We start from the raw sequence: 22,670 nt of genomic DNA, 5'->3' as shown, positions 1-22,670 counted from the left end.
ATACCATTTTGAGGTTTGGGTATGGGAGCGAACTTCGGGACGAAGTTCATTTTAAGGGGGGAAGACTGTAATACCCCGTATTTTTTATATAATAAAAATAATTAAACGGATATTATTTTATATTAATTATTATACATTTATATTGCTAGTTATGTCGGGTTAATTGTTAGTCGAGAATTATGTTAAGTTATCGAGCTAAGTTAATTAAGACGGGTTTATAAGGATTCGAAAGGTAAACTAAATAATTAAATATCGGTCCCAAAATGATTATGGGAACCGTATTATGAGACAAGCATAAAGCATGCTTGATTATTTTTAGAGAACCTATGCTACCCATACTCCACGCCTACACCAACAACAATGCAAACCATACTTCATTGTTCTTCTTCTTCCTCTTTAAGACCGACTACACTACCATTTTCCTACCTTGTTTACTCACCCAACTGTGCAAACGAGAGAGAGAGAGAGAGCATAGGTGGTTGACGGTGCAGCAAGGTCGGGTAAGGGAGGTTGTCGACGACCTAGGGTGACCCTGGTGGTTGTCTTGGTGGCGGTAAAGGTAAGCATTCATTTAACTCCTCCGTTTTTCGCATTAAGGTCGGGTATTTGGTTGATTGTTTTGTATCTGATAGGTTTGTTTATGGTAGTTGTTGGCAAGGTATAAGGGTAGGGTGGTTAGTGGTGAGTGTAGTGGTGGTGGTCACGGTGGTTTTGGGTGGTGATTGTAACAGTAATGGGCGGCGTCGACAGGGTTGGTCAAGCAAGTTTTTATACGGTTCAGACGGGTTTGTGACTTATTGGTTGGACGATTAAACACGGGACTTGGGTGTCTGGATAGCTCGGCTATGGGCGGTCTTAATGGTGGAGTCAGGGTGGCTTGAGGTGGTGGTTGGTGCGGTGAGCTGTTTGTGGTGGTTCACGCGGATTGAGCTGTTTAGGTGGGTTTTGAATCGTTTAATGGGTCGGGCGTGGGTGTAGTAGGTAGTGGAACCACCGTGGGTCAAGGGAGACCACGGTGGTGGCCACGGGTGGTCATGGTGGCGGTAGGATGGTGAGTGGTTAAGTTACTTTGTTATCGTGTCGGGTTTTCGGGGGGTTGTTTGGGGCGTGATTTCATGGCCTGTATAGGAGGTTTCAGGTGGTGGTTAAGGGTTGTCGGGGTTGGCCGTGGTGCAGGCTAGAGCGTGGTAGGTTTGGGTGGTAGTGTCGGTGGCTGGGAATGTCGCAATCGGCTGGTCATTGTGAGGGGTTTGGGACTCGGTATCGTGGGCATGTCGTGATCCCTGTGTTACCTTTCAATTAGTTATGCGGGATTGTTATGGCAATGGAGTACGTAGAGTTGGTTTGTGTCAATAAATTAATAGGACGGATTACGTAATTGTTACACGGAAAATTAATTAATTGTTTCCGAGTCATTTAAAATAATTAAAGGCGGGTTAAGACGGTTGTGAGTTGTTCAATAAGTAATTCGGGTTTCTCTTAGTCGAATAATCCGTTTAATCTTTTAATTATCATATCGGTTATTTAATTTAATTTCCGAGCCGGTTAAATAATTCAAGTCGGGTTTTTGAGTCGGGTTGTTAAAAGAGAAAAGTTACTATATCGGGGAGGTTTCCATTTTAAGAAATTATACTTTAATAACTTCTATTTTGGGAAGTTGGGTCAAATACTAATTGGGTTACTTTAATTATCAGCCGGGCATATGTTGGTGTCGGGATTGTATTTCGGGAAGACTTCTAATTGAGAGATCTCCATATTTAGTAGTTAGTAATTATAAATATTATAATTGTGCTAGGTGACGGATTCGTGAAGGATCGATAATCAATTCATTGCTTTATTCTGGACTGCTAATTGGAATTGCTGGCACTTGAGGTAGGGGAAATACACTTGTCCTAATATCGTTGTTGTTGAATTGTGTTGGTTGGATTCGTGGTTGATTTACGTTATCATTTATATTCGGAAAGGTGACTGACTGAATTGATCATATTGAGTATGATATTACAATATCGGATAACTGGCATGATCTTATGATTCATCATTTAATTGATTTGTATAACGTGTTGCATCAATTTCTTGTGAGCATTCATATGCATTGGAGTTGGAGGATGTTCTGTGATATGGAAATGAGATTATTCAAGTCCGTGATATTCGGGACTGTGATATTCAGGGACTGTGATATTCAGGGACTGTGATATTCAGGGAATGTGATATTCAGGGTCTGTGATATTCAGGGTCTGTGACATGGTGTGGAAGTTATTGATATGGTGTGGAAGTTATTGATATGGTGTGGAAGTATTGTTATGATGTGGGAGTTATTCAGGGTCTGTGATACGGAGAGGTGGAGTATGTGACAAATTGAAAATGGAGCTATGTATTTTGTTGCCGTACTTATTTTGTTTTCCCTACTCAACCTCGTGGTTGACCCTGTGTATTCGTGAACACCTGTGATGATCCGTTTTATGGGGAGCAGACTTGACAGGTTTAAGAGATAGGACGGGAGCTTGATGGGCGTGAGACATTGGATCGATTTACTTAGTGGCTAGATCATCATTTAGAAGACTTTCACTTTTATTTTGTCAGTTCTTGTAATTCGAGTTGAAAAGAGTATTTGTAATAATTCAGTTAAAATATTATATAAATTGCCTTGGAGTTTAATTTGTTATTCACTACCTCGGGAAACCGAGATGGTAACAGTCCGTTTTATTAAGGAATGTCTTGACGAGGACTTCTTTTATAAACCGGGGTGTTACAGTGTTCCTCCGAACTGGGTTCAAAGGCATTCCAGGGAAGTATCCCTGGTTTTTGAGTATGTGGTTGACCACCAAGTTAGAGTAGGGATTATAGTATAAGGGTGCCAACTCACTTTCTATGACATTTACACTTTGGAAGCCCCCAAGTTCGTATATGGGATATGCAAGGACTTGATTATTTGATTGCTTCTCGATTATGGCCTTGATGGGTGACGAAGTGATTGTCACAACTTTGCCATTTAGTGGGATCTTGATCTTTTGATGAAGGGTGGATGTTACTGCTTTGGAAGCATGAATCCAAGGCCTTCCCAGAAGTATGTTGAATGAAGCTTCGATGTCCACTATTTGGAAGTTAACCTTTCGTTCGATTGGTCCCGTTGCTATGGTTAGGTTAGCAAGTCCTACCACTTTTCGTCGTGTACCGTCATATGCACGTACACCTTGATTTGTAGGAGTCCAGTCCGACTCTTTCATGCCTAGTTTGTATGCCGTTTTGAGGGGTATGACGTTGACCGCGGAGCCATCATCTACCAAGGTCATTGGCACATTCTTCTTTAGACAGATAACGGTGATGTATAGAGCAAGGTTGTGACTGGCGCCAAAAGGTGGCAAGTCTTCGTCTGAAAAAGTAATAGGATTACTTAGCTTCGGTGATTCTTGGAAGACCAAGTTGACTACATCTTCGGGAGTAGAGTTATGCGCCACATTCAATTTGGCCAGAGCTTGCAGTAAAGCTTGGCGGTGTGGAAATGAGCTTGCCACCGCTGCGGACTGAAAGATCAGCCTTGGTTCTTTGTAATTGCTTGAGCAAATGATCAGTGGGGTCATCTTCGTTGTCATTTGGTGTGATGACATTGGTTGGACCGTTTTGAGTAGCGCTTTGGTATGGACGACCCGAGCGAGTTAGGTGATCTACATCTTGGTCTTCGCCATTTTGGACTATTTCCTTGACTAAGGAGTTTTCAATGAGATATTCATCTTCATCGTCATCGGCCCAAACCCCATTGATTGCGGCTAGTTCCCTCATCCTCATGATGTCACTCTCTAGTTGTATGATTTGATCGACTAGTTTATCGACCACGGCGACTACTTCTTGCATAGTGGCATTTTGAGAGAAGGTCAATGGTACGCGCTCTTTAGGTGTTGCATTGGGATTGCGCAAGATTGTTACCATGTTTTCTAGTTCCCACACTTGTCTATCTACACTCCTTGCCCAAGCGATGAAGTCGGAAATGGTAGGGGAGATGGTAGAGTAGAGTCTTTCTTTCTCAATTGCATGAATTTCATCCTCGGTGGGAGAAATGAGATGTGAGCAATCTAAGGTAGATTCATCACTTGTAATCATTAGAACTCCAAGAGGATTCTGAGTGTTATTGGGCTTACCTCCTGGTGGAATTGGAAGTCGACCGTCTTCAATCATATCCTGAAGCACGTGTTTCAACTTGTAGCATTTTTCGGTGTCGTGCCCCTTGCCCCTATGGTATTCACAGAGGGGAGTTTTTGTCCCAGAATTTGGACTTCCTTTCGGGTTCGGGAGTAGGTCCAATGGGTTGGAGTTTGCCTTGCTTCACTAGTCTTTTTAGAGCATTGGAGTATGTATCCCCAAGGTTTGTGAACTTCCTTGGTGGGCTAGTTTTCTTGGATGGCTCGAGAAGGTTGACTTCGTCGGTCTTGCTAGTAGAGCCGTATGAACGACTTGTGGACCCTTGGTATCCTCGACCTACCGTTTTGGACAAGAGTCCTTTGCGGATGTCATCTTCAATTCGTGTCCCTAATACGGTTAAGTCCTTGAAAGTCTTGATGTTTTGATATCTCAAATGGTTGGCATATATGGGCTTGAGATTGTCCACGAATTTTTCCACCAGAGTGGCCTCATCCGGGCGTTCTACTAGTTGAGTACTAGTCTTCCTCCACCTACTTAGGAAGTCGGTGAATCCTTCTTTGTCATTCTGGGTAAGAACCTCTAGAGTACGCATATTGACTTGGATTTCGGCATTATCCGCGTATTGTTTTGAGAATTCGATCGCGGCGTCCTCCCAAGTAGTGACCTTTTTGTGATCTAAAGTGTAGAACCATTGCTTTGGGATGGTGTCGAGAGATGAAGGAAAGATCCTTAAGAACATCTCGGGTTTGATGCCTTTGATAGACATGTAATCCTTGAAGGCACGGATGTGGTTCAAAGGGTTCTCGTGTCCTTTAAACTTAGGGATATCCGTCATGCTAAAGTTAGTGGGCAATTTGGAATTGACGGCTTCATACTTACGATTGTTCTCCCTGTAAATGTCATCCCCCTTAAGGTACATCAATTGCTCCTCTAGGTATTGGAGTCTTTTCTCCAAGCGGTCATCCCCATGAGAGGATTTTCATCCTTAGACTCGTCATCGGAAAATTGTAGTACTTCACCTTTAATGGGAGGCAACCTTCCCTCTACGTCAAAGATACGGCCTTCGATGAGCTCGAGGCGGTCATAGGTTTGGTTTTGGGTGACTTGCATTTGGGCTAGCGCGGCTAGGATTCGATCATTACTTTCTTGAATTTGCTGGAGGTTCGTATCATCACTTGACCCAGGCATCTTGAAAACTGGATAAGAGATCGGCGACGAATCAAAACACGACCGACCTTTCTATCACACTTGCTAAAAGAGGAAAAATTTGACTCGTGAAGTGGGTGTGTGCCACTTGTGTTGAGTGAGTTTTGGAGAAAGACAAGGTCTTTGAAAATGTGTGTCCTAGTCAACTGTAGTGTAGTTGTAGGAGTGGACTCGAAGTGAGGTTTGAAATGGGCTTGTGGCCCGAATTTTGACACGACAAACGGACAGAGTTTTGACCGGATTTGTACTAATTAAAGGCCCTATTTCGAAATTCTTGATTGAAAACGGGTTTTGATTTTTTGAAAATTCGTCATGGTTTTGTTTAGAAATGGTGATCACGTAAGGTTTACATATTTATACAAGCATTATAACGGGATGCTGAGTGCTTTTAGAAGGGTTTTGGTTTAAAGGGTGGGTTGCCATACCGAACCATCAAACCCGAAGTCTGTGGAGAGGCTCGTGCCAAACAAGAGTAAGGCCGATTCCTAGTCCATTTCCTCAAGTAGTGAAGGCCCTTGATACAAACAAGAGTAAGCACCATGGTATGGATGACGTCAATCGCTATCCATCCTTAGGCCCGAATAAGAATTAGGACCGTTTAGACGGGACGATTGGTCGAATGGGTTGGGTTGGGCCTAGGAAGGCCGAATTAAACGGTCTAGGAAGACCGAGTTATGAAAACCGACAATTGTCTTGTACAAACTTATTCCCTAACCTTGTTCAAGTTTCACCCTAGCTACACGTAAGTGTATAATCCCAAAATGAGTCGCCAAACCGTGGACAGCGGGCCGCCCACGGGGCGCTGGTGAGAAACGGGGAACAAGCGTTTGCATTTTGTATGGAGTCGCCACCAATTTTTATGGGAAATTGGAACCGTTCGAATACCTCGTGCCATGTCAAGACACGAAGTAGTGACATGAACACTAAGCAATCGTTACCCTTAGCATTCTATGTCTAGAATGACTCTCGTGGATGCCAATGAACACGGGTGCTCACGGAGATCTGGAGTAAGGGGTGAGGGTACGTATTAGGAAGCTCTTTTGATCGAACACCTAATCCCGCCCGCCTCGATAGCGGCCTCTACTAATGATTAGGGAAGTTATTCGTACTCGATATATCGTCGGCTATATGCATGCAATGCAACATCCATAGATTAATCCTAGCATGTGAAAATTAGACTAAGTCGGTTGACACATAATTAGCAAACAATTGGGTCAAAGTTGGGATTTAATGTTGATTTACATGTGAGAAACATACAAATGATACAAAATACAATAATAAATATAAATTACAATAAAGAAAATTACAATAATTACAATGGAACAGGCGATTTATGTCGAAAATACCGCTAAAACGGATGATTTGAGAAAAAGAAACAAAAGAATAAAACAAATAAATACGAACAGGAATTAGCGTGATAATACGATTATTAGTTGATTGATACGTAGCTAATTAAACTAGGTCAAGGCAGAAAAGGGGTTCAGGGACAGAATTCACCCTGGAACAGGCGCAGCAGGCACTGCGCCCTTTGGAAGAGGCGCAGCAGTTGCTGCGTCTGTTCCAAGGGTGAGTTCTGGCTGTGAAGCCGGAACTGCAAATCGTTAAGGTTAATTGGTAAATTAGTGGATTGACTACGATAATTGACTCGGATGAAAGTGATTAGCAGATTATTTAACATATGACTGAGGTCATAAAACAGTAAAACATGGATGAGACGGATTTAAATGAATTAATCATGTGAAGGGTCGATGTTAATGAATGAATAATTAAACTAACTAACTAAACGAACTAGACTAAACATGATGAATTCATGACGAATTAGTGACTAAACAACAAATAAACAGATGCAAATTTATCAACAACGAATCCCAGAAACTCAATATGAACGAATTGAATCTCTAAAATCCGGAACTTGAATTTAATGACGAAAACCCTCGAATATGAATTATAAGGGATTTAAGTCGGACTTGACGATTAAAACATGCTAATGAATGATGAATTATATACAACATACATATGAATTATAAATTTCCGTGATGAAGAATTAAAGAACAAAACAAAAGAAACAATTTTGGTACGAATTACGAGAGACGGAGGAAGAAGAAAAGAAGCGAGAATGCGGCAGCCTCACGAAGAGGCGCAGCAGTGCTGCGCTCCTTCGAAGAGGCGCGCGATTGCTGCGTCTTTTCTCGACGTCCGTCTCACCGGAAATCCGCAAAAAGGTTTTAAAGATGGTTTTAGAAATCGGTTTTAATGAGGTACTTTCGACATAAACCTTACAATTGTTATACAATAATTAAAATACAATAAATAAAAGTGCAATAAATAAAAGGAGAGATTACACCCTCAGACTTACATGTTGACGGAACGAGAAGAACTAAGAAGATCGATTAGTGATGCTCGACGCGAATGCAAGGAAAGAGTGCCCTCTTAAGAGGAAAACGATTTAACAAGTTGATTAATTAGATTGATTGAGTGTAGTGGTCAAATTGGTCGGTCATGCAACGGAGAGGCTGGTACCCGGAAAGATCCGAGCTTACGTGGTCGGAAGTCCAAGCACGTAGGCGCCAATTAGTAAGAACGAAGTCTAGAATGCAAAGGGAGAAGAGAAGGGCGGACACTCGCGTGAGAAATATGAGGAACGAAAGCTCCTATTTATACTAATCACGTGAAGGAATAGGGTTTCGGAGACTCTTTGGAAGTGAATCTCGGAAAGATATAAAAAAAGATACGTAAATCATGCAAAGAAGGGCCTGGGAAGAGGCGCAGCGAGCCATCGTCTCTTGGAAGAGGCGCAAAGACTGGCCGTGCGTCTATTCCCATGAGGTTTCCTCCTGCTTAAGAAAGATTTCCGTGTTTAAGTTATGGTAGGACGGATTTAATTCGATTATCTTTTGAATATTACGGGATATTGTTTGCCAAAAGATAAAATTTGATAAATATGGAATAGAAATATCCGGAACATTCCGAACATTCTCGACTCGGATTTAACAACTATCGTGAAATGGAGACGGTTTTTGACCCGGACTCCGAATGTACTCTAATTACTGCCAAAACGACCGTATCGGCACGTAGATGACAACTAAGAGGTTGACATTTAATATTTGAGCAATCACTTGACGATAATCTTACGAACTGTCACTAATCGTTCCGCGAATCAAACATGCGGCCCAATCATCACCGGGTGGTTTGCGAGGGGTGCAGAAACGAGGTGTCTACAACATTCAATTCATAAACAAAGTGTAGCACAGTTGGTAGTTGGGTAAGTTACCATTCAAGGGTGCGCGGGTTCGACAAAGTTTTGGTTGTTTTTTTCTTTTTTAAATACCAGTCATTCTCATATACTCATATTCCAATTGATGAAAGCCTCACTCCCTTATTTTCAATATCCATTCTTCACCAAAATTATTTATTTGTCTTACAAAACTCTAATTTTATGGGACAATTTTACACATGAATTACAAATTTTAGAATAAGACTCCATTTTTATAAAAAAAAATGTTCATTTAGTGCTAATAAATGAGTTATCTTTTTATATAATGTGTCCTTCTTACCGTGTGAGACCGTCTCACACAAGTATTACTGCTCATTGTTATTATCGTGGTATAACATATGCTCAGTAGCGAATCCCTAATGTTCTATCTATGTAGTTGCAATCAAACATTAAGCAATTTTTGCGTAAAATGTATAATTTATTTTATTTAGTCTATAAGTTAGACAAAATACACAAAAAAAATTCACTTTTCGAATGTCCTAGGGCACAGAAACTCATACGTGAGGATCTGCCAACGATTTGAATTTTTCCTTAAACAATACGTTTCAAACTTTCAATTGTCTATAAATCTAGCTCTAGATGGAATCCATTCCTGGTTCCGCCCCTGGATTAAACTACATGTTGTATAAGAGCATGTACGTTCATATAAAATATAACTAGTATTGGTGCCCGCTTCGCCCGGGCTACCTATACTTACCATTAATTTTTTTTATTCATTAAATAAAATTACTTAAAATTGCATAATCCGTAAATTTATTTATCATTAATATATTTTTCTATGATATATCCTAAAATTACGATTAAATAAAATTTGAGACAAATTCACTACTCCCGTAATCATTGTTTTTAATTACGATTAAATTATCATTAAATAAATTTTTCTATGATAAATTTTTCTATGGTAATAACATTTCATTACTTGCCCGTAATCATTTTTACTTTCACTACTCCCGCCGTAGTTATTGTTATTGTCACAATTGCCGCGTTAATATTGATTATTTCACTACTCCGGTTGTTGCTTCTACCACTTTCACTAATCTCGTTGATAATATTGTTACTTTTACTATTCAAATGAGTGATTACTATCATATAACTATCTCCAATGTTACTACAATTCTTTACTTTACTGACGAAATTACTTTTACTACTTAGGCATTCAATTTTAAGAGGATTATAACCTACTTATTATATTTTTTTATGTTAAATAATTAACATATCTATACATCTAATAAATTATAAAGTTTAATAAAATTACATAAATTTTAAGCTTAATATATAATTTTGTGATAATAATAATTAATACCATAAGTGTGCATATTTATACTAATTAATTATTTTATTTTAAGGAAATTGACCATCTTTTAGTATTTTATAAATATTTAGGAAAATTACCAAGCATCTTCTTCTTTTTAGTCTCCTTGAAATTAACCATCTTAATTAATTATTTTATTTTAAGGAAATTGTCCATCTTAATTAATTATTTTATTTTAAGGAAATTGACCATGTTTTAGTCTCTTACAAATGTTTAGGAAACTTATCAAGCTTCTATATAATTTAATTTAAACCAAACTATATAATATTTGCATTGAGATCCCTCAATCGTGTCCATCACACGGTGCTATTGATTTAAAACTATATAGTATAATTAATTTGTATAACTTTCTTTAATTACATTAAAGTCCCTTGGTTTCTGGATTTAATATATAGTATTGATTGAGTTTAGGTGTATTGTTTTTTGAATTTTCTAAAAAGATTTGATTATATCTTAATTTTTTGACATTAAAACTAAAATTTAATTGAACTTATTTGTTTTGTTTTTAAGTTTTGGTATAATTTTTTTAGCTCAGTATTTATGTAATGAACTATAAACTTTACTATCAAAGTGATAAACTTTATACTTAAGCGCAAATATTTTATTATGAAGCTCAAATCTATACGATTAGTTGTAATACAAATGGTGACATAATTTACCTATGTTTCTTAAACGACGAATATTTGGCAGTGTGCGACAGATCCGGGCCTCCGGGGTATCGCAAATATCCTTATAGTTTTGCCAGGTGCAAATAAAGCTAAGGGACTTGCCCTATTCTTTTCGACTAAAATAAACCGAACTACACTGAACTGAACTAAGCCGAATGAAGTTGAGCTAAACTGAATATCGTTTAAGTAAGAGTTGAGCTAAATTGAACTGAACTGAAATAAACTGAAAAGAGTTGAGCTAAGCTAAACTGAAATGAACCAGAAAGAACAAGCCTTATTTTTTGTTTATTTTTATTTTTTTACTTTGAAGTCCAACAAAGGCGACTCTAATACATACACAAAGTAGTGACAACTTGGGAAGTCAATCCAAAATAAGAAATTCAACGGACATTGGATCCATTAAACGAACAAGTTTATTTTATTTCATGTTGTGTTACCATTAATACTCCAAAGAATCCAATCACTAACTATTAATTGAGTTGCTTGTTTTTATGTTTTATGTCTGTATAAATCAAACCAAATAACCAACCATTATTTCTCTTCATTCCCTCAACAAAATTTAAACCTTCAAAAATGAAGAGAGAAATTATAGTCCAAATATTAATTTCAATATTAGGGTTGATATCAAAGTCTGCATGGAGTCAAGGCAATGTAACAAGTACAAGATCAAAGTTAAAGATTGCAATCCCGGTTCGAGAGTTTAGTGATTTTGTAGACATTAATCGGAATTTAGTGACCGGGGAAAACGATTATAGTGGTTTTGCTATTGAAGTATTTAAAGAAGTCATGAATACTTCCCTTACTTCTCCAATTCCTTTTGAATTTGTGCCCTTTCAAAAGGTCGATGGAACTATGAAGGGCTCTTTCGATGACATGCTCCAAGCCGTCTTGGCTAAGGTCGGTTTACACTAATATTGTTCTTGTGTACTCACTTTCATTTCATTTTATCGCGATTTTCTCTTGATTCATTTATAATTCATGTTTCGTATGCTATTTTTTTGGCTAGGAGTACGATGGTGCAGTAGGCGACATATCCATCCTGTATTATCGGACACGGTGGGTAGATTTTACAATGCCATTTATGGATTCATCGATAACAATGTTGGTTCCCATAAACCAACCAATCACCAAAGATGTTGGATATTCTTTGAGAGGAATTACTTCTGCATTCTTAATCACAACATTTGTCTTAGGCTTCATTGTCGTTGTTGTTGGAGCAATTAGTACATGTACAAGATGTTTTGGACGAAATGATGCCATGCCGGGTAAGTAAATCCTCTATATATTTACCGCCATCTTGAATTCGTTTTAATTTTGAATACTCTTATAGCAGGGGTGCTTGCATTCGCTGGAAAAATAAAATTTCAGAATTTTTAGTTGAATTTTCGAACTTTTTTCATTCTGTATATGACATTGTTTGTCCCCGCTAAAATTTTTTGCCCCCTAATTAACAGCAAATCCTGGTTACGCTACTGATCAATCATAATGTTATTTTGCAGGAGATAAAACATTGAGATCTTTACTACAAATAAGGCTATTGATAACAACATTCTTCTTGATATTGCTTGCCCTAATATCATGTTATGTAATAAGCCAAACATCATCAAATACATACCAACGTAGGAATAATGGCACAATTGAGAACCTAACTCAACTAATTAGGAAAGGCTCAAATGTTGGTTATAGAGAAGGGTCCTTCATCTACAACTTATTGCTTCTAAAGGGTTTTTCCAAGTCGAAATTAATAAGCCTTAAATCCGAAGGAGAAATGGTGGAGATGTTATCCAAAGGAACTTTGAAAGGCGGTGTCGATGCCATTGTTGCAAATGCTCCTCATCTCAAGCTTCTACAAGCTAAATATTGTGATAATTTTACCATGGTTCCTACTACAAATCTTCATGCTACCGGATTCGGCTTCGTATGTGTCTCTCTCTCTCTTTCTCAGTTAACCTTAACTTATTTCCTCTTAGTTAAATTGTACTAGTTCGCAGTTCATGTAGATGTTAGCTAATTAGATTCCTTAGTTGGTACAGTCATGAGTGCCGGTACTTAGCTTATAACCTGGGTTTAAACCCCGTCAGCATCACATATTCACATTTGCTCTTGTCGCTCCCTTTTCACAAAACAATATAACGTCTTAGCTTAAGTATTAGTATAACTTTGCAAAGTCTTAGACGATTTAGGCATATTTTTATGAAATCTCATGAAGATTATTAAAGGTGCACGGGTAATTGGGACAGAGAAAGTACTTTTTAATTGATACGGAGTACAAAGTACTCTTGGCCCCGGTCTTTTAATAAGGTTCACCCCCTTATAATGCACAAAAATTAAAATGTGAATCTTATTGAGAGACTCTCTAAAATGGAAAGAATGAACCTTATCGGTTTTAAATCTAATTTTGCAAAATGCAGGCTTTTGCAAAAGGATCTGATGTACTAGAAGATGTCTCAACGGGAATATTAAAGTTAGTAGACGGAGGACGTTTAGGAAAGATTCAAGATAGAACGATCGGAAATTTGGAAGCATGTCAAGATGATCGTAACAATAATGTTGATGCTGCTTCCTCATTTGTATCTCCGGGTTATGAGTGGATCTTAATTGTTGGTGGTTTACTAATTGGCCTTCTCATAATCCTCTCCTTAATTTTTCTATTCTGAGATCATGTCTTTATTACACCACCATCTATTCATCTTATATGCATACCTTTGATTTAAACATAGTTATGTAAAGAATGAAATATGATTATAACTAGATTAACACAAAACCCGTGCAAAGTTGCACGGGCACATATAAAAGCATTTAAAATTTTATTCTTACAACATTATTGTAGCAAAGATAGTAAAACAGTTTTCAATTTTACTGTAGCAAAAATTTTCCTTGGGGAGATCTTTTATACGGAGTAATACATTTCGCATTAAATTTTAAGGTGTCTTATATTACATTGATAAAGTTTGAAAAGAAGTCAATATTATTATTATTAGAGCTTTCTTTTTAATGGTCTAAAAAAAGATTATCAAAGGGTGGAGCAATAAAATCCATTTATTTGGTTCATATAAACTACTCTGTATTATTTAATTGTGCTCTTTTACATATAAAGATCATAAACAGCAACGACAACCCATCACAATTTTCCAACAATTTTTCAGGTTAACGTTAGGTTATATGTTAACGCCATGTTAAAAACTATGATATGGTGGTTCTGAGAATTGATATTTGAGATGGATATCTATGGAATGCAAGGCCAACCACGAACTAACTCTGTCACTGTGTTAACACAACTACTCTTCACCCATGTAGATGTAAAAAAAATAGGCTTTCTTTATTGAATTCAAGAGTAGGTCTCCTGAGAGACGGTCTCTTAATAAGCTTTATTGAGAGACCATTGTACAATTTTAAGAAAAAGTGGTACTAAAGGTAATAAAATAGGTACAAATCATGATTAATGATAAAATGGGTACATTTATTATGTAAATAGATACGAATTTACTATGTTACGATCAACAATAAAAGAGGTACGAAATACAAATAAAAGGGTACGAAAGATTGGTCTCTCAATAACTTAGTGAGAGACCATCTCTCCCAAATTTTAGTGTCTAATCAAAACTTCCATTTTGTAAAAGTATCTTTTACTCAATCTTGTTTTCTTCAGCTGGTTTGAAGCAAAAGTTGCCTAACCAACTCAACCCCAACATCATCTATCCTACTATATGAACGCCATCAACCCTCATTTATCCTTCGTTCCTTCTACACGAGCACTGTCAACCCTCACTAACCTGTCATATAAACCATATATAAACACACAAACCATCATTTCTTATTCACGAATGCAACTTAGCATAAAATTGGATGAGCACATGGTAAATTTATAGAATAATTATAAGTCCTGATTTAAAAATTACACCTTACTGGAATCCAATTATCGAATTTTATCATAAATATTTTAAACAAAATCTTAATCAATATACTAGTTTTTCATTAAAAAAAATATGGACGGATGTGTATCCTTCGTTTTATGAAAAAAAAATCAAATTATATGTTTTGTTAATTGCTATGCTGAACTCTTTTCTATTTGTAATTTCTTACAAAGCTAACTGCGAAGTTGAATATATTATTGCTCCTACCCATTTACTTATACAGAGTAAACAGAGTATGATTTAACACCTTTCCCCTTAAATATCACACTTTTTTTTTCTTCTAATCTTTCCGCTATCCTTTATTACTTTACACCCTTTTTTTTCGTGGATTAATATCACATTATTTTTTTGTCGTTGCAGCCTATACATCTAATTTGGGGAAACCATGACAATATATTCGATATAGAAGTTGCAAACAACTTAAAAGAGTATGACATTATACCAACAGTCCGGATCCTCTGTTCCATTTTCGTGTCTCATCTTGTATTCCACTATCTCTTTATTTGACATATAAGCAATAAATATTAAAACTAAGTATGTAAATATTATCTGAAGATGAGGTGTCAGAATATTAACACAATAAGACACAAGATGAGACACGATAATGAGACAGAGGAACTGCTAAAAAAAGCCTTGGACTCTTTCGCAATGCCAAACCTTCGACAAACTAGTTAGGATTTATTTTGTTAATTGCTATGTTGAACTTTGATAACAATCTCAATTTACATACTCCATATAGTTACAATAGACATGTGAACGTAATCGCTAAAATATCGCAGGAAATAACAACCGAATATAAAATCTTTGACTTATGGAATATCGTATAATATTCGATATACGATATTCCTAATACCCCCCTCAAGCTGGAGCATGGAGATCAAGAATGCCCAGCTTGCGAAGAAGAGGCTGAAAATGAGGAGCTCCCAACGCTTTAGTGAAGATATCGGCCAATTGAGCCGTTGTCGATACATGAGACACAGCGATTAAACCACTGAGAATAGCATCGCGGACAAAGTGACAGTCAATTTCTATATGCTTTGTCCGCTCATGAAACACGGGATTGTGAGCGAGGTCGATAGCAGATTTACTATCACTGAACATTGTAATAGGCAAAGGGACCGAGACACCCAAATCAAGCAAAAGACCCTGCAACCATTTCAATTCGCAGAGAGTATTTGCCATAGAGCGATATTCGGCTTCGGCGGATGAAAGGGAAACAGTAGTTTGTTGTTTCGTTTTCCACGAGACAGGTGAATCACCCAGAAAAATTAGCCAACCTGTCACGGACCTGCGAGTGGATGGACAACCACTCCAATCAGAATCGCACTAGCTTGTAAGAGAAATGGTACTATCGGCGCGCAAAAGAATACCTTGTCCCGGGCTGCCCTTAAGATAGCGAACAACTCGTAGGGCTGCTTCCATATGCTCTTGTCGAGGTTGATGGAGGAAACGAGATAGGATATGAACCGCATAAGTCACATCGGGGCGGGTGACAGAGAGATAGACAAGACGCCCAACGAGGCGCCTATAGGACTCATTGTCGTGGAGGAAGGGACCAGTCGCGGTCCCAAGTGCGTGATGCTGTTCGATTGGTGTTGTTGCGGGTTTGCAGCCCAATAATCCGACCTCCGACACAATATCAAGAACATACTTTCGTTGATTGACATAAATCCCTTCGGCATTACGGGCAATTTCAAGGCCAAGAAAATATTTTAGAGGACCAAGATCCTTCGTATGAAAGCATTTTCCCAAATATATCTTGAATTCAGCAACGGCGAAAGAATCATTACCAGCAATGACAAGATCGTCGACATAAATAAGTATGTATAGTTGTACCTTTCCTTTCGAGTAGGTGAACAAGGAGTAGTCCGAATAAGATTGTTTGAAGCCATAGTCTTTCAAGGCAGACGTTAGTTTAGCGAACCAACATCGAGGGGCTTGCCGCAGGCCATACAAAGACTTTTTAAGACGACAGACATGCCCTTCTTTCCCACGGACGAAACCCGGAGGTATCTTTGTAAACCTCCTCACTTAGGTCACCATGTAAGAAGGCATTGTGAACGTCCATTTGGTGAAGCTCCCACTTTTTTATAGCTGCAACGGCAAGAAATGTTCGGACAGTAACCATTTTAACAACCGGCGCAAAAGTTTCACCATAGGCTAAGCCCTCGACTTGATGATTCCCAAAAACAACAAGTCGAGCTTTTAATCGTTCACTGTCACCGTTGGATTTGTATTTGATTCGATAAATCCATCGACATCCGAGGGCTTTTTTATTTGCGGGTAAAGTTGTAAGTGCCCATGTTTAGTTACGCTCCAAAGCATCAATTTCCATTTGCATGGCCTCACACCATCCTTTGTCTCGAATGGCTGCTTTGAAGGTCGGCGGTTCTTGACCAGCTGTGATAGCCAGTGGTGGAGCTAGGGGGGCTAGCAGAGGCGGTCGCCCCCCCTAGCGGATGAAAATTTTGAAATTTTTAGTTAAATTTTTCGAAAATTTTTCGAGTGTACCTTATAAAATTAGTCGTTCGCCCCCCCTAAAATTTTTCGCCCCCCCTAAATTCAAATCCTGGCTCCGCCACTGGTGATAGCTGCAAGAAAGAGGCGGTGTTTTTCCGAGAAAGACTTGCAATTTATATAATTAGTGAGAGCATAAGGCGTACCATGATACTTTCATGGTATCATATCTAGATAAGTAGTATTACTTCGATACCGTACTTTGATACTGGTGAAGGCTTGAGATTTTTGGTTTATAAAAATTAGAATGGACACAAAAATTAATTGAGATTAAGATTACTTCAATGCTAATATCAACTGAAGTACCAAGTGAAAGTTGAAATAGCCAGGACCATGAACCGAATTAAAAAATACACAATTGGCTTTCTAAGCGACTAAAATTCTCGAATAGGTCCTAAATTTCTCGGCTTAGAATAACATCATGTCCCCGTTACAAAAATTTAGATTAATTCCATTGTCTAGTTTGTTCGTCATAAGGGAGAATTGGGAAGGCAGGCTATCATTCGTCATATTCTATTGAGTTCAATTCCCAAAAAGCATAGGATATCATAAAATTATGAATCTTGGAGAAATTGTATATATATTCAAACTCAATTATAGAATTTACATTAAAATTGTGATAAAAATGAGAGAAATTAGAGGCTAACCTTTATGTAATCTCAATCAATTCATAGCCCAGTTCATGAGTTAATAAATCTTAAGGGTAACCTACATCAAAAAAGATTAGATTCGCGATACTCAATTTTGTATAGATCATGAGTTAACAAATTTAAAGGGTAAATATTGAAATCAAAGGATATCAAATTTACCTTTCAAAAATTTGAAGCAAAACAACAAATCATAATATACTTCGTCAATTTAAAAGTAGACATCAAGTAATCCATCTTCTTTGATGTGATTATGGGAGGAATGATAGAAGATCGTCTACCTTGATTGTGATTCTCGGATAGAAAGTGATGGATGATGTTACGAATAATAACAACAACAACAACATCAGAGCCTTAATCCCAAAATGATTTGGGGTTGGCTGACATGAATCATCCTTTCGAACCGTCCATGGGTGAACGCACACCTCAAAATGCGAATAAAAAAAGGGAAGATGAAAAACAAAAACGAAAAACGAAAATGTTACGAATGGAATGGAAAAAAATGCACAGGAATAAAGGCTGGCGGGGGTAGGTGAAGGGAGATAAAATTCTGGAGGTTAGCTTAAAAATTTTACCGGTTTAGTCAATTTTAGGGTTAGACTCACACTATCAGAGTTAGGCGGGAAAATATGTGTTGGATGACGTCACTAGTTTGTGTTTTATAATTTAGTATAGATTAATGTGTTAATGAAAGGGTTACATAGTTAGGTATTTATACAAGAGATGATGCTAATATTAAGCCAACAAACCAATAGAACTACAAAAGAGGAGATACATTAGGATATATATTTGACTAATAACAACTAATGTAAATGTAGGAGAATTATGGTACTGACCTTATTCGGTATTCGTATTGGTAGTGCTGCTCTCCGTCCACGACTCTGTTAACTCGGTAGTATTCACACCCCAAATCCAAGAGCAGACGAACTGATGGAAGCCTTTATGTGTAGTTTATATTGTAATAGGTTTTCTGATTTCTGTGTCTCATTTCACAAAGAAATGATCTCAATTTATAGTGCTTATTACAACATCTATTTTAGGCGAGAATAATATGCAGAATAATAGGATATCATTGTATCCTTAATTACTCATAATCAAGCCATAATACAGCTACATAATTTCTGCATAAAAGATACTGTAATATCTTAATTATGTGGTCATGATGTCGTCATAATGTCCCACTTGGCCACATAACCAAGATGATCCTCCAGCTTAGTCACACAACCAAGTATTACTACAATTAAACATACACAGTTCATACAGGAAATGAGGCGTGCGACTAAAAAGTAACAAGTAATGTTATATTAAGCTACCATCAAACTAACATAACACCTTTAATAATAACGATTCCCCAAATCATTCGAACAACACCAGTAGCATACTATGTCCCTTTATGTTGTCACATATATGTAGTCGTATACTAAATACAACCGCCGGCCGGGCTAAATCGGTGAAGTTGAATTGATCATTCATAAGACACTAATGAAAATCCATATTGACTTGACTGCTTTCCTGATATGATTCATTGAGTCAAAACCCTATCAACTTTCTGAAATCATATCAAAGTAGCAACATCCAATCAAGGCTTTTTATCATAGTTCAAAGTCAAAGGGCTTCGTTCCACAACGGACATAACTGTCCATAGAGATCACACAATGGCAGAGTAGAGAAATTTTCTGTCACTCCTATACGGTCGATAAACACACATAGTATGATATATATGTGTCACAACATAGCTCCCACTGAGGGTATGCCACTCTTCTATGTTGTGCAAATATTAAGTCTAGATACTACCTCATTATCTAACCCGAGCTACTTGATTGACATACTTAATGTCAAAACCAACACTCGATATTCGGTTTGAAGCTAGTATGAAAGACATGTTTTTCATACCTGACCCTTTTAGAGTCTCATCTTATACATAATAAGGCGAATGGTAATGAGCCAAAATTATCTATACTCTACAAATAAAGTATTCAGATTGCACACACTAAGTGTCAGCGAGGCTCAGTCTCATCTTGCATGCTTACACTAGCATCAAGGCGATTACCTGTGTGACTAGGTCAATCAAAAGCTTGGTGACATAAATCACGTGCCAAAAATACAACAGATGCACAAGAATATTGAAAAAAGAAAACATATTTATTCCATAATATTCTAAAGATGTCCATAACTCAAAACATGTCCAAAAACAACAAGATTACAATGCTTAAACTAAAACCTTCGTAAGCCTAGGCTTCTAACATGAGCCCGAAACAAATCTCTGGCAATAGGCTTAGTAAAAGGATCAGCGATCATCTCGTTAGTCGATATATACTTGACAGTAATTTCTTTATTATTAATGGCTTCTCGAACGAAATGATAACGCCTTTTAATATGCTTGGTTTTTCTATGAAATTTCGGATCCTGGGCAAATTGGATAGCAGCAGTATTATCACAAAACATTACCACGGGCTCATTAACATTAGGAGTGAGATTGAGGTCCTGTAGAAAACTCCTAAGCCACATAGCCTCCTGAACGGCAAGGCTAACAGCGACGTATTCTGCTTCCATAGTTGATAAAGCTATGCACTCTTGCTTCTTACTACACCAGAATATTACACCTCCACCAAGGCTAAAAGCATATCCCGAGGTGGATTTAGACTCATCCAAATCACCTCCCCAGTCAGCATCCGAGTATCCAATCAAACTCAAATCCCCACCTTGATAATAGAGGACTAAGTCACTTGTACCACATAGATAACGCAGGATTCTCTTGACTCCTTGCCAGTGCGCAGGACCAGGGTTACTTTGGTAACGACTCACCAAACCAACCGCATAACAAATGTCTGGCCGTGTACACAACATAGCATACATAAGACTGCCTATAGCACTAGCGTAAGGAACATTGCTCATTTGTTTTCTTTCTGCATCTGTTTTAGGGCATTGGTCTAGGCTTAAGGTTAGACCCTTGTCAACAGGAGTATCAACGGGTTTGGATTTATCCATTCGGAATCGTTCTAATACTTTCTTAATATATGTCTCTTGACACAAACCAAGAAGTTTCTTAGCACGATTTCTTTTAATTTCCACTCCTAGAACAAATCTAGCTTCACCCATATCCTTCATCTCAAAAACAGAGGATAGCCACTACTTAGCGGCGTTGATCATCTCCATGTTATTTCCAGCTAGGAGTATGTCATCAACATATAAAGAGAGAAACATAATCCCTTCTTTAGTTTTCTTAACATACACACAATGGTCTTCATCAGCCATAAAGAAGCCAAAAGCAGTAATGGCTTCATGGAATCTAAAGTACCATTGCCTAGAAGATTGCTTTATACCATATATGGACCTTTTAAGATGACATACTTTATCATCTTGACCTTTTGATACAAACCCAATAGGTTGATTCATATATATCTCTTCCCCAAGTGTACCATTGAGAAAAGCAGTCTTTACGTCCATTTGAAACAACTCTAAGTCCAAATGGGCAACTAGGGCTAGCAGGAGGCGAATAGAGACAATTCTCACCACAGAAGAAAAAGTCTCCTCGTAGTCTACACCCTCAATTTGAGTGAAACCATTCGCCACTAGTCGGGCCTTGAACTTATCAATTGACCCGTCCGCTTTACGTTTGACTTTGAAAATCCACTTACTTTCAATAGCCTTACGCTTAGGCGGAAGATCAATAAGTTCCCAAACCTTATTACTTGCCATAGAGTTCATTTCCTCCCTCATAGTATCCATCCACTCTTGACTATTTGGTGAGTTCATGGCTTCTTCAAAAGAATTAGGTTTATCGATCTCCAAAAGGGTACAAATGTAAGCTCGTTTTTCGATATCAAAATATCGTTTAGGAACTCTCCCTCGATCACTCTTTCATTCAACATTACTTACATTACTAGTTGAAGCATCTCCCAGATTATTTTCTAAACAACCGGGCTCTAGAACTTGAGTATTAACCTCACGCTCTGTACCTGAATTGTGAGGACTAATCTCATTTTCAGGGTGACTTCCATTAGTATGTAAGTTCCCATCATTTGGAATTATAGGACTATTCCTATCATTTCCTTCATTTTCTGGGATTAAACTATCAAAGGTGAAATTAGGAGTAACAAATTCCCCACCTTCACCGGGAGATAGTTGTTGTAACTCATACAACTCAAGATCGTTCTTGATTTCACCAATGCTTGGGAACTCATGATGTGAATACGAATCACTTCGATGAAATAATTCTCGAAACAAGCGACCAAGGCAACCCGGTTCACCAAGCATGGATCGGTTCGAATAATAGTCGAGAAAAGTGCATGATCACCCGCCAATGGGAGCAAGGAGAACTGTGTGGAGCAAGGTCCAACCTCGAAAATGGGCTAGTCCAAGGGCATTGAATAAAGCTCACCTAGTTTTTGTCATAGCCTAGTTTTTTACAAAAGTCTTACCTAGTTTTTGGCTTAGTCTTACCTAGTTCTTCCACATAGCCTAGAACTCACCACAAAGCATTAAAGGCTAGCCTTGGGCACCAAGGAATTTCGGCCTATATAAAGGCTTGTAGCCCTCATTTGTTCATCATCCAATTTTGAAGTAAAAACTTGAGAGTATTCTCTAAAACTTGTCTTGTCTTCTTGTGTTGTTACACGAGTGATTTGGCTTAAGAGGTCAAAACGCGATTTCGCACCTTGCTTGAACGAGGGACGTGATCCTAAGTTTAAGTCGGATTGTTTGACGAGTATCAAACAATTCACCCATTGGCGTAGCTATAGGTCTAGCTACGACAAATATCCTTTCTTTTTCATTCAAATCTCGCTACGAATATACGGATTGATCGGGTTGTACCTAGTGCATTCGGATCCTCCGTCTATTTGCTAGTACAAGTTAAGACTTCCGTTTGCAATTCACATCAATTGTGGTATCAGAGCTTCGACTCTTGATTTCCACTAATCAAGACGATCCAAGGGTCTTGATTTCTTCGCAAAAAAAAAAAAAAAAAATTGAAAAAAAAATGTTACTGTTCACGTA

The 22,670-nt window shown here is 37.9% G+C and overlaps 1 protein-coding gene and 1 long non-coding RNA gene across 2 annotated transcripts; one reads left to right on the top strand and one right to left on the bottom strand.

Annotated features, from left to right (window-relative positions):
• The first annotated feature begins 11,167 nt into the window (after window positions 1-11,167).
• Window positions 11,168-13,251, top strand: LOC141587770 (glutamate receptor 2.3-like). The gene is made up of 4 exons (XM_074409242.1): window positions 11,168-11,491; window positions 11,601-11,859; window positions 12,094-12,512; window positions 13,006-13,251. Exons 1-4 carry the CDS (start codon window positions 11,168-11,170, stop codon window positions 13,249-13,251), a joined length of 1,248 nt encoding a protein of 415 aa, XP_074265343.1.
• Window positions 13,252-17,671: 4,420 nt separating this feature from the next.
• On the bottom strand, window positions 17,672-18,169 carry LOC141611410 (uncharacterized). The gene is made up of 2 exons (XR_012528617.1): window positions 17,835-18,169; window positions 17,672-17,733 (listed from the first exon to the last, which is right to left on the bottom strand). It is a non-coding gene; the product is annotated as an uncharacterized LOC141611410 (long non-coding RNA).
• Between the last annotated feature and the right edge of the window lie 4,501 nt (window positions 18,170-22,670).

This window comes from Silene latifolia, chromosome 1 (genome assembly GCF_048544455.1).
Source record: "Silene latifolia isolate original U9 population chromosome 1, ASM4854445v1, whole genome shotgun sequence".
In the NCBI taxonomy this organism is placed as follows: domain Eukaryota; kingdom Viridiplantae; phylum Streptophyta; class Magnoliopsida; order Caryophyllales; family Caryophyllaceae; genus Silene; species Silene latifolia.
Note: the sequence above shows the minus strand (reverse complement) of the source record. Positions and strands in the feature narration are given on the sequence as shown.